The sequence below is a fragment of the Salvelinus fontinalis genome, chromosome 3 (assembly GCF_029448725.1).
Source record: "Salvelinus fontinalis isolate EN_2023a chromosome 3, ASM2944872v1, whole genome shotgun sequence".
In the NCBI taxonomy this organism is placed as follows: Eukaryota; Metazoa; Chordata; class Actinopteri; order Salmoniformes; family Salmonidae; genus Salvelinus; species Salvelinus fontinalis.
The window spans coordinates 19281651-19294300 of record NC_074667.1 but is presented as its reverse complement, the minus strand read 5'-3'; the positions used below and the strand labels follow the sequence as shown (position 1 = coordinate 19294300).

Sequence of the window (12650 nt, the reverse complement as noted above, 5' to 3'; positions counted from 1 at the left end):
ATAAGTTTAAAGATGAACTTCTTGTGAATCCAACCACGGTGTCAGATTTAAAACGACGAAAGCATACCTTACGATTATTTGAGAACATAGCCCAGCAGACAAATCATTACAAACAGTAACCAGCCAAGTAGAAGAGTCACACAAGTCAGAAATAGAGAAAATGAATCCCTTACCTTTGATGGTCTTCATATGGTTGCACTCAGCAGACATTAATTTACTCAATAAATGTTCCTTTTGTTCGATAAAGTCTCTTTATATCCAAAAACCTCCGTTTTGTTCGCACGTTTTCTTCAGTAATCCACAGGCTCAAACAGTCAAAACAGGCAGACAAAAAATCCAAATTGTATCCGTACAGTTCTTAGAAACATGTCAAACGATGTTTACATTCAATCCTCAGGTTGCTAAATAATCGATAATATTTAAACCGGACAATAACGTCGTCAATATAAAAGGTAAACAAGAAAGGCACTCTCTCGGTCGCGCGCAAGAAAAAGCTCTGTGACACTTTAGGGTCCACTCATTCAGACTGCTCTTACTTCCAAATTTTTCAGAATACAAGCCTGAAACAATTTCTAAAGACTGTTGACATCTAGTGGAAGGCATAGGAACTGCAATTTGAGTCCTAAGTCAATGGATACTGTAATGGCATTGAATAGAAAACTACAAAACCAAAAAAAAAAATGACTTTCCGAATGGATTCTACTCAGGTTTTCGCCTGCCAAATCAGTTCTGTTATACTCAGACACTATTTTAACAGTTTTGGAAACTTTAGAGTGTTTTCTATCCAAATCTACCAGCATATGCATACCGTATCTTCTGGGCCCGAGAAGCAGGCAGTTAAATTTGGGCATGCCTTTCATCCAAAAGTCCGAATGCTGCACCCTACCCTAGAAAAGTTAACGTGGGCTATATTGAGCACTTTCTGGGATGCTTGCTTGTTTTCTTTCCTTTACTGGGAAGCTTAGCAGAAGTAGATATTCTCATGTTATTTATGTTAGTGTAGGGCGAGCTGCATACAGTGGACTTCCTACTAGGGCACACCGCCTCAGTGCTAACTGCATACATCTGGTTCATAGACACATGATTTCTGCATACAATAGTTGTAGAATCGGCAGAGGCATTCAGGGCAGTTAGCCTTCACACACACAGGCAAAGATTTTCAGCTGGCTGTAAGGACTGGGTGTCGGAGTGCGAAGTCAGGAGCAGGAAACAGAGGATGCAATAACAAATGTTCCTTTAATGAAACACGGAGAACTTCGGCCACCCTACTATACACACTGGGTGCTCTCCATAAACTGCCCCAGACACGGGGGGAACGAAAACAGTCCAATAACAAACTCGAACATACACAAACACGTATAGTCCGAAACAAACACCACGCTTACAAACTAACAATCCCGCACAAAGAAACGGGCGGGCCGGCTGACTGATAAGCCCAACTAATTACAAACAAATACAAAACAGGTGTAACCAATAAACACATAAGAAGGGGGAGAAACGGATCAGTGGCAGCTAATAGGCCGGTGACGACGACCGCCGAGCGCCACCCGAATGGGAAGGAGAGCCTGCCTCAGTCGGAGTCGTGACAGTACCCCCCCTCTGACACGCGGCTCCCGCAGCGCGCCGACACCGGCCTCGAGGTCGACCCGGAAGACGAGGTGCAGGGCGATCCGGATGGAGGCGATGGAAATCCCTCAGCATAGACGGATCCAAAATGTCCCCCACCGGTACCCAGCACCTCTCCTCCGGACCGTACCCCTCCCAGTCCACGAGGTACTGCAAGCCCCTCACCCGGCGTCTCGAGTCCAGAATGGCCCGTATCGTGTATGCCGGGGACCCCTCGATGTCCAGAGGGGGAGGAGGGACCTCCGGCACCTCACCGTCGTGCAGGGGACCAGCTACCACCGGCCTGAGGAGAGACACATGAAACGAGGGGTTAATACGATAATAGGAAGGGAGTTGTAATCGATAACACACCTCGTTTATTCTCCTCAGGACTTTGAAGTGCCCTACACACTGCGGACCCAGCTTCCGGCAGGGCAAGTGGAGGGGCAGGTTTCGGGTCGAGAGCCAGACCCTGTCCCCCGGTACAAACACAGGGGCCTCACTGCGGTGGCGGTCAGCACTCCTCTTCTGCCGTCCACTAGCTTGTTGGAGGGATTCCTGGACGGCCCTCCATGTCTCCTTGGAGCGCTGCACCCATTCCTCCACCGCAGGAGCCTCGTTCTGGCTCGGATGCCATGGTGCCAGAACCGGCTGGTACCCCAATACACACTGAAAGGGGGACACGTTAGTAGAGGAGTGGCGTAGTGAGTTCTGGGCCATTTCGGCCCAGGGGATGTATCTCGCCCACTCCCCTGGCCGGTCCTGGCAATACGACCGCAGAAACCTACCCACCTCCTGGTTCACTCTCTCCACCTGCCCATTACTCTCGGGGTGATAACCGGAGGTCAGGCTGACCGAGACCCCCAAACGCTCCATGAACGCCCTCCATACTCGGGACATGAACTGGGGGCCCCGATCAGAAACCATGTCCACTACGGGGTGCCGGAAGACATGGGTGAATAATGCCGCTGTAGGGATACCGGGCAACGGAAGGAGACGGCAGGACTTAGAGAACCGATCCATAATCACCAGTACCGTAGTGTTCCCCTGAGACGGGGGAAGATCGGTCAGAAAATCTACGGACAGATGCGACCAAGGCCGTTGTAGAACGGGGAGGGGTTGTAACTTCCCTCTAGGAGCCTTACTCTGGGCGCATACCGAACAGGAGGAAACATAAACCCTAACGTCCCTAGCCAAGGTAGGCCAACAATACCTCCCCCGAAGGCTCCCCACTGTCCTCGTCACCCCAGGGTGACCCGAGGAGGGTAGAACGTGAGCCCACCGAATCAATTTGTCCCGAACACCAAGCGGCACGTACTTCCGACCCGCCGGACACTGAGGAGGAGCGGGTTCCGCCCGTAACGCCCGCTCGATGTCCGAGTCCACCTCCCACACCACTGGTGCTATCAGCCTTGAGGCGGGAAGGATGGGAGTAGGTTCGGTGGACCGATCGTCCGTGTCGTAAAAACGGGACAGTGCATCCGCCTTTACGTTCTGGGAGCCCGGTTTATACGATAACGTAAACCGGAATCGGGTTAAGAACATGGCCCACCTTGCCTGACGTGGGTTCAGTCTCCTAGCTGCCCGAATATACTCCAGATTCTGGTGGTCGGTCCAGATGAGAAAAGGGTGCTTAGCCCCCTCAAGCCAGTTTCTCCACACCTTCAGAGCACTGACCACTGCTAACAACTCCTGGTCCCCCACATCATAGTTACGCTCCGCTGGGCTGAGCTTCTTCGAGAAAAAGCGCAGGGGTGGAGTTTTGGTGGCGTACCAGAGCGCTGTGATAGCACGGCACCTACCCCAGCCTCGGACGCGTCCACCTCCACTATGAATGCTAAAGAGGGGTCCGGATGCGCCAACACGGGTGCATCCGTGAACAGCGCCTTCAACCTGTTGAAAGCTCCGTCCGCTTTTGCTGACCACTGCAACCGCACCGGACCCCCCTTCAGAAGTGAGGTAATGGGAGCTGCTACCTGGCCAAAACCCCGGATAAACCTCTGGTAGTAGTTGGCAAAACCCAAAAACCGCTGCACCTCTTTTACCGTGGTCGGAGTCGGCCAATTACGCACGGCCTTAATGCGGTCACCCTCCATCACCACCCCCGAGGTGGAAATGCAAAAACCCAGAAAGGAGACGGCTCGTTTGGAGAACACACACTTCTCATCTTGACATATAGGTCATGCTCCAGCAGTCTACCAAGCACCTTGCGTAGCAGAGACACATGCGCGGCGTGAGTGGCTGAGTAGATCAGAATGTCATCGATATAAACAACCACTCCCTGCCCGTGCAGGTCCCTGAGAATGTCGTCTACAAAGGATTGGAAAACGGCTGGAGCATTCTTTAATCCATACGGCATGACGCAGTACTCATAATGGCCCGATGTGGTACTAAATGCGGTTTTCCACTCGTCTACCTTCCGAATACACACCAGACTATACGCGCTCCTGAGATCCAATTTTGTGAAGAACTGCGCTCCGTGAAATTATTCCATTGCCGTAGCAATGAGAGGTAGTGGGTAACTAAACCCCACGGTGATGGCATTTAGACCTCTAAAATCAATACACGGACACAAACCTCCCTCCTTTTTCTTCACAAAAAAGAAACTCGAGGAGACGGGTGAGATGGAAGACCGAATGTGCCCCTGTCCCAGAGACTCAGTGACATATGTCTCCATAGCCACCGTCTCCTCTTGGGACAATGGGTACACGTGAATCTTGGGAAGCGCAGCGTTTACCTGGAGATCTATCGCACAATCCCTTCCCGGTCGATGAGGTGGTAATTTAGTCGCTTTCGTTTTACTGAAAGCGATTGCCAAATCGGCATACTCAGGGGGAATGCACACCGTGGGACCCTGGTCTGGACTTTCCACCGATGTGGCACCGATGGAAACTCCCAAACACCTTCCAGAACACTCCTCTGACCACCCCTGGAGAACCCCCTGTCTCCACTAAATTTTAGGATTGTGCCGGGCCAGCCAGGGAATCCCTAGCACCACTGGAAACGCAGGCGAATCAATAATATAAAGACTGATACGCTCCTTATGATTCCCCTGCGTCACCATGTCCAGGGGAACCGTGGTCTCCCTGACCACCCCTGACCCTAATGGCCGGCTATCTAGGGAGTGCACGGGAAAGGGAGAATCTATCGGCATAAGCGGAACACCTAACTTAAGAGCGAGTCCGCAATCCATAAAGTTCCCAGCTGCGCCTGAATCGACTAGCGCCCTATGCTGGGAAGAGGGAAAAAATTGAAGGAAAAAAATTAAGACAAACATGTGACCAACAGGGGGTTCTGGGTGAATTTGGTGCTGACTCACCTGGGGTGATCGAGAAGCGTTCCGCCTGCCATCTCGACTCCCAGACGGACCCCCCCAGCACCGATCAGCCGTGTGTCCTCTCCGACCACAGCTGGTGCAGGGGGAGCCTCCACCTCCAGTACCCCTCGGCACGGCCCCTCCCAACTCCATCGGAATGGGAGCGGAGGTGCTGGGTGGTGGAACGTACAGGACCCTCTCCGAACGCCTGCGGGCAGCCAGCAGATTGTCCAGTTGGATGGACATGTCAATCAGCTCATCCAGGGAAAGAGCGGTGTCCCGACATGCTAGCTCCCTGCGGACGTCCTCCCAGAAACTACACCGGTAGTGGTCAATAAGGGCCCTGTCGTTCCACCCAGATCCTGCTGCCAGGGTCCGGAACTCCAGCGCGTAATCCTGGGCGCTCTTCTCCTGCCTGAGATGGAATAGTCGTTCTCCCCCCGCTCGGCCCTCTGGAGGGTGGTCAAACATGGCACGAAAACGGCGGGTAAACTCCGGGTAGTGCTCCTTCGCTGAGTCTGGGCCATTCCAGACTGCGTTTGCCCACTCCAGAGCACGACCCGTGAGGCAGGAGACGAGGACACTCACCCTCTCCGCTCCCGAGGGAGTGGGTCTTACGGTGGCAAGGTACAGTTCCAGTTGGAGTAAGAAACCCTGGCACCCCGCCGCCGCTCCATCATAATCCCTCAGGAGTGTCAGACGGAGCCGGGGGATGGAGAGTCCTGAGCTGGGAGAGCCGAAGGTGGAGAGAGGAGACCACTCCTCTCCCATCGGTCCATTCTCTCCATCATTGAATCCATCGCCGATCCGATACGGTGGAGAACGTGGTATGGTGGAGCACCCGATCCTCCATCGATGGGAGAGGGTTTGCCGCTGCTCCTGCTGACTCCATTTTTCTTGGTGCGGGATACTGTAAGGACTAGGTGTCGGAGTGCTAAGTCAGGCGCAGGAAACAGAGGATGCAATAACAAGTGTTCCTTTAATGAAACACGGAGAACTTCGGCCACCCTACTATACACACTGGGTGCTCTCCATAAACTGCCCCAGACACGGGGGGAACGAAAACAGTCCAGTAACAAACTCGAACATACACAAACACGTATAGTCCGAAACAAACACCACGCTTACAAACTAACAATCCCGCACAAAGAAACGGGCGGGCCTGCTGACTGATAAGCCCAACTAATTACAAACAAATACAAAACAGGTGTAACCAATAAACACATAAGGAGGGGGAGAAACGGATCAGTGGCAGCTAGTAGGCCGGTGACGACGACCACCGAGCGCCACCCGAACGGGAAGGAGAGCCTGCCTCGGTCGGAGTCGTGACACTGGCAGGCAGGCAGACACTGGAATAAGTTTCTGAGTGACAGTGAAGTCTTTGTTGCGCTTCGTTGCGCTTTTTTGTGGGACTGGAAAAAATGCCCAGAATGTAAAATAACGTTATTAACCTTATATCTCTAACGGTTGCCCCAGCGTGAGTTGTTTTATGCATGTGATGTCAGAATGCACTCACTGTTCCAAAATGTGATTATTACGCAACAGGACAGTTAACACGCACTGCCTGCTAATTATCTATAGGCTATGTTTCAACTTGTCAAGTTCAAATTATTTTCTAACAAGTTGTATTTTCTAACAACAGTTTGAATTGAGGTGTGTTTTTCTCGTCATTAACTCACATTCAGCGTTGCGGACTATTTATGTTTGAGGCTTTACTGAGCTGGATAAACTTCTCTCTTCGAGGAGAGCCCACCGCACTTCAATCATGTTTGCGCAGATCAAGTTTGCATATACTTGCTGGCGCTCGCTTTGCCTTCCTTGTTGTTTTCCTTATAAATAATAACTTTGGACATGTGTGCGTTCCTATCAAAGTTCCTTATTTTCTGTATATCATCGTTTCTACTGTAGGCGCATACTGTATGTATGTAGCATAATGTATTTACAGTTTTATTCACAAGTACTGGTGAATTTCAGGTAAAATAACAACTCAAGGTTTATATCCCAGGACAAATTAGCTAGCAACAGCAAGCTAGCTAGCTAAATTGCCATAAACGTTTCATGCTTTTCGACCTGTCCCCAAATGAATATAATTGGTTCAGAGTTTGTTTTGATATTTCAACCTGCTTGTCATGATCGCGTTTGCTGTGGGGGGACAAAATCAATTTGCGCACAATGGCGCACATGTCCGGTTTGGGCATGGTGTAAGGCAGCTCCAAAATGCAGGTGTTTCAGCCTAGCTTCAGCCGGCCATGCTGTCAATGAAGCATGATTTGTGCCGCACTCAAAACAACTGTTAACTCGGAACTGTGAAAATTTGACTTCAGTGAGTTCAAGACAACTGGGAATTCCGGAAAAAAATGAGCTCCAACTGGGAAATATAATTTGTACAATCCAACTCGGAATTGTACATTTAGCCTCTTTCTAGAGCTACGACCAGAAGATCAATGACGTCATCTTGATTCAACCTTGTTTTTCCCCAGTTGTCTTGAAAGCTCCATAAATCCAGAGAATGCCAGATTTGATGACAAAATTTGCCCACGAAGGACCGCCGTGCCACCTTCCTGTTCAAATGAGCACGACAAGGTGAGCCTAAAAATGTCTTGTATGCGGCTGCATAAATTATGTAATATGCCAGGGAGATATGTATACTGTAGCTACGAAAGTAATGCAAAGTGTATGTTGTGTAGTAAGCTGTTAGTAGCCCATGTGCCTCACCCTAGTAATTTGGTCTATGTACCCCTCTTAATTTCACCTAATCTTTTAAATTGGTGGTACACATGTAGCCTATAACCTGTTTTAGAGAAATGTCATCATCGAATTTTGTAAGAGCTTTCATTGTCTGCTTATATGCCCCCTTTATTTATCCTACGGTTCTGACTTGATGTACAGTAAGAACGGCCCATGTTCTGAATTCTGTCGCTGTACATTTCAAAAGTGCTAAACAAATAGTTATATTGACTACGTCCGTCCTAACTCGCTCATTAATGTCTTACTCGAAATTACGGATTACCTCTAATTCCCTTGTTGTCCCCTTATGCCATAGTTTGAACATCTCAATTGTCATTAGAAACCACATTTTTTAAGCAAGTCAGACATATCAGCTATGTTTTTTAAAAAGGCAGTAAATGAGGCTGAATTAACTGTTTTGCTGCCAGACAAGGCTCCACTGTTAGCCAGGTGTAGCAGTGGTAAGATGTTGGGACTGCTGTTGGGACAGTTTTATGTAGCCCCAGTTTGTGGACACTGTTTGTCATCATTATAGTGCAATTAATGTATTGTCTAGTGTTGTATTGTATAGTGGCTTTGCTGGCATGCATCCCACTTGTTTTTGTATTTTTCCCCCACCAAGATTTACATGCTAAAATTGCCACTGGACGTGGGTTATGTAAACATGGATCACATGCGTAAATTGATGGGGTCACATCTGAGGAAAACTCAAATTAGAGGATTAATTCCCCTCATAATCTGATCCATGCACCAAAAAGCAGTGGATACTTAATCCGTTCACCATCATAATCACAGTTTGTCACCGGTTCTTGATGATATACTATTGGAACTGTCCTGTGACCAAGGCCTGCACGCTCGTTTTAATGAGATCCCAGAAATGTTACATATGCACAAAAAGCTTATTTCTCTCAAATTTTGTACACACATTTGTTTACATCCGTTAGTGAGCATTTCTCTTTTGTCAAGATAATCCATTCACCTGACAGGTGTGGCATATCACAAAGCTGATTAAACAGCATGATCATTACACAGGTGCTCCTTGTGCTGGGGACAATAAAAGGCCACTCAAAAATGTGCAGTTGTTGCAAAACACAATGCCACAGATGTCTCAAGAGATTTGAGGGATTGTGCAATTGGCATGCTGACTGCAGGAATGTCCACTAGAGCTGTTGTCAGAGAATTGAATGTTCATTTTTCTACCACAAGCCGCCTCCAACGATGTTTTAGAGAATTTGGTAGTACGTCCAACTTGCCTCACAACTGCAGACCATGTGTAACCACACCAGCCCAGGACCTCCACATCCGGCTTTTCACCTGCGGGATCATCTGAGACGCATTACCCGGACAGCTGATGAAACTGAGGACTATTTCTGTCTGTAATAAAAAACGACTTCTGATTGGCTGGGCCTGGCTCCCCAGTGGGTGGGCCTATGCCCTCCCTCACCCACACATGACTGCGCCCCTGCCCAGTCATGTGAAGTCTATAGATTAGGGGCTAATTTATTTATTTCAACTGACTGATTTCCTAATATGAAAAGTAACTCAGTAAAAAAATTCAAATTGTTGCATGTTGCATTTATATTTTAGTTCAGTATACTATAAGCCTAGGCTAGAAGTAGAGCATGCTCAGAGAAGCACAGGGCAAAGTTACGAAAATGTACAGAGTTTTTGCTCTGCTGGGATGGTATATATAAAACTAGGCTACACTGCATTACAACCTGATCTCACAGCATTTCATATTATTCTGTACATAAATCCGAGACACTCCATGTATGTATATGTTACATTTCGTATGGTATGTATTAATTTGTGGATGTCCATCACCCATTTAGTATGATATGTTAGGATTTACAATTCTTAGATTTATATATTCTTATATTAAATGTATGATATGTTATGTATTCTAGCTAGGTGGCTAACGTTAGCTAGCTGGCTAATGTTAGCTAGGCCAGAACTTAGGGTTAGAGTTGGGAAGTTAAAGGGATAAGGTTAGGGTTAGGAGAAGGGTTAGCTAAAAGGGTTAGGTAAAATGCTAAGTAGCAGCTAAAAATTATGAACTAGTTGAAAAGTTGCTAATTAGCTAAAATTGTCCATGATGAGCTTTGAACTCACAACCTTTGGATTGCTAGATGTGTTATACACCCATCCATTCAACCTGACCAACCACCCTACTTTTGTTTTTGTCTTAAGTAATCATCTGTCTTATGTAACCATACCAAACGTAACATATCATTCAAATTTGAGTGTCCCGGATGTACCTTTACTATGTTATGCCTAGTCTATATCACAACTCAGGATCAGACCCAGATGCAGACAGTTTGAATAACAGACGTTTGTTTATAAAAACAGGGGGCAGGAAAACGACAGGTCAAGAAGGGCAGGCTCAGGCTCCGTAAAGTACAGAGCGGCAGGCAGGCTCAGAGTCCGGGCAGGCAGAGGTCAGTAATCCAAGGCAGTGTAAAAAAAGTACTAAACAGCAGGCGGGCTCAGGGTCAGGGCAGGCAGAATGATCAAAACCGGGTTAACTAGAAAACAGGGGCTCAAGAAAACAGGAGCACAAAAAACACACTGGTAGGCTTGACAAGACGAACTGGCAACAGACAAACAGAGAACACAGGTATAAATGGACAGGGGATAATGGGCGACACCTGGAGGGGGTGGAGACAAGCACAAAGACAGGTGAAACAGTCAATTTTATTTACTTAACTAGGCAAGTCAGTTAATAAGAACAAATTCTTATTTACAATGACAGCCTAGGAACAGAGGGTGAACTGCCTTGTTCAGGGGCTGGGGATTCGATCCAGCATCCTTTCAGTTACTGGCCCAACACTCTAACCAGTAGGCTACCTGCGTCCCTCGAGACCAGGCTGTGCATTATAAACTGGGTAGTTCAAGCCCTGAATGCTGATAGCACTGAAAGCCGTGGTATATCAGACCGTATACCATGGGTATGACAAAACATGTATTTTTACTCTTCTAATTACGATGGTTCCCAGTTTATAATAGCAATAAGGTACCGCGGGGGTTTGTGGTATATGGCCAATATGCCACATCTAAGGGCTGTATCCAGCCGCTCCACATTGCGTTGTTCCTAAGAACACTCCCGAGGGGTATATTGGTCAAATACCACACACCCCTAGGCCTTATTGATTAATTACACAATGCTATGGATAGGCACTCCCAATCATGAGCCCCGGCCTGCTGATGTCCTGTTCAGCTTGAGAGGGAGAGCTTGAAGATGAGAAGGAGGACCGGAAGGTAAGCTTGGTATTGCTATAATTAATTTTAATAAAAACAACATGTTTCGTTGCCCATAATGGAGCTATTCATCAGAGTTATTGACCTCACAATAAGCCATATTCTAGTCATTTACAAACATTACTATGAAGCGGCAGCAGCGGAGGTGGACAGCACATGGGTGCTGAAAGTATGCTAATTCGAGAAGACCTCATTTATTTATTTTATCCTTTTCACACGTGAGTTCTAAATATCTCAAACGCTCGCCCCCAGCGTGAGTTGTTTTATGCACATGATGTCAGAATGCACTCTCTGTTCCAAAATGTGACAGTTAACACGCACTGCCTGCTAATCAAATCAAATTGTATTAGTCACATGTGTCACAACCTTAGAGTGAAATGCTTACTTACGAGCCACTAACCAACAGTGCAGTTTGAAGGAAAAAAATACAGATAAGAACAAGAGATAAAAGTAACAAGTAATTAAAGAGTAGCAGTAAAAATAACAATATATACAGGGGGTGCTGGTACAGTGGTAGTATGTACACGTAGGTAGAGTTATTAAAGTGACTGCATAGATGACAACAGAGTGGCAGTGGTGTGGAGAGGGAGGGGCAATGCAAATAGTCTGGGTAGCCATTTGACTAGATGTTCAGGAGTCTTATGGCTTGGGGGTAGAATCTGTAATTATCTATAGACTATGTTTCAACTTGTCCATTTAAAATTATTTTCTAACAAGTTGTATTTTCTAACAACAGTTTGAATTGAGGTGTGTTCTGCCTCCTCATTAATTCACATAGTCTTGCAAGAATTGGAACATTTTCTTACTGGCGCTCGCTTTGCCTTCCTTGTTGTTTTTCTTACACATAATAACTTCGGACATGTGTGCATTCCTATCAAAGTAAGTTCCTTATATCTGTTCTTGTTCTACTGTAGGTGTATACAGTATGTACAGTTGAAGTCGGAAGTTTACATACACATAGGTAGGAACCATTAAAACATATTTTTCAACCACTTCACAAATTTCTTGTTAAAACTTCTCTAAGATAGGGGGCAGCATTTTCACGTTTGGATGAAAAGCATACCCAAGTTCAACTGCCAGCTACTCATCCCCAGAAGATAAGATATGCATATTATTAGTAGATTTGGATAGAAAACACTCTGAAGTTTCTAAAACTGTTTGAATCATGTCTATGAGTATAACAGAACTTATTTAGCAGGCGAATCCCAGAGGACAAACCATTCAGATTTTTTTTTTTTGAGGTCACTCTCTCTTCAATGAGTTTTCATTGGGAATCCAGATTTCTAAATGACCTTCTTGCAGTTCCTACCGCTTCCACTGGATGTCAACAGTCTTTAGAATTTGGTTGAGGTTTTTTCCTTTGTGTAATGAAGAAGTACGGTCATCTTGAACGAGGGTCACTAGAAGTGTACGTTAGATAGAGGCGCATGACCAGAAAGCTAGCTACAGTTTGTTTTAATCCTGTATTGAACACAGATCATCCTGTCTTCAATTGTATCGATTATTTACGTTAAAAAATACATAAAGTTGTATTACAAAAGTAGTTTGAAATGTTTTGGCAAAGTTTACAGGTAACTTTTGAGATATTTTGTAGTCACGTTGCACAAGTTGGAACCGGTGTTTTTCTAGATCAAACGCGCCAAATAAATGGACATTTTTTGGATATATATCGACGGAATTAATCAAACAAAAGGACCATTTGGGATGTTTATGGGACATATTGGAGTGCCAACAACAGAAGCTC

The 12650-nt window shown here is 46.6% G+C and overlaps 1 protein-coding gene across 1 annotated transcript in view; it reads right to left on the bottom strand.

Moving 5' to 3' along the window:
- Window positions 1-1240: 1240 nt before the first annotated feature.
- LOC129840595 (chromobox protein homolog 2-like) overlaps window positions 1241-12650 on the bottom strand; it is a 19856-nt gene continuing 8446 nt past the window's right edge. The window contains exon 2 of the mRNA XM_055908586.1: window positions 1241-1909. Within this exon, the coding sequence (XP_055764561.1) occupies window positions 1513-1909 (397 nt within the window). The 3' untranslated portion in view covers window positions 1241-1512. The remainder of the gene's footprint in view (window positions 1910-12650) is intronic.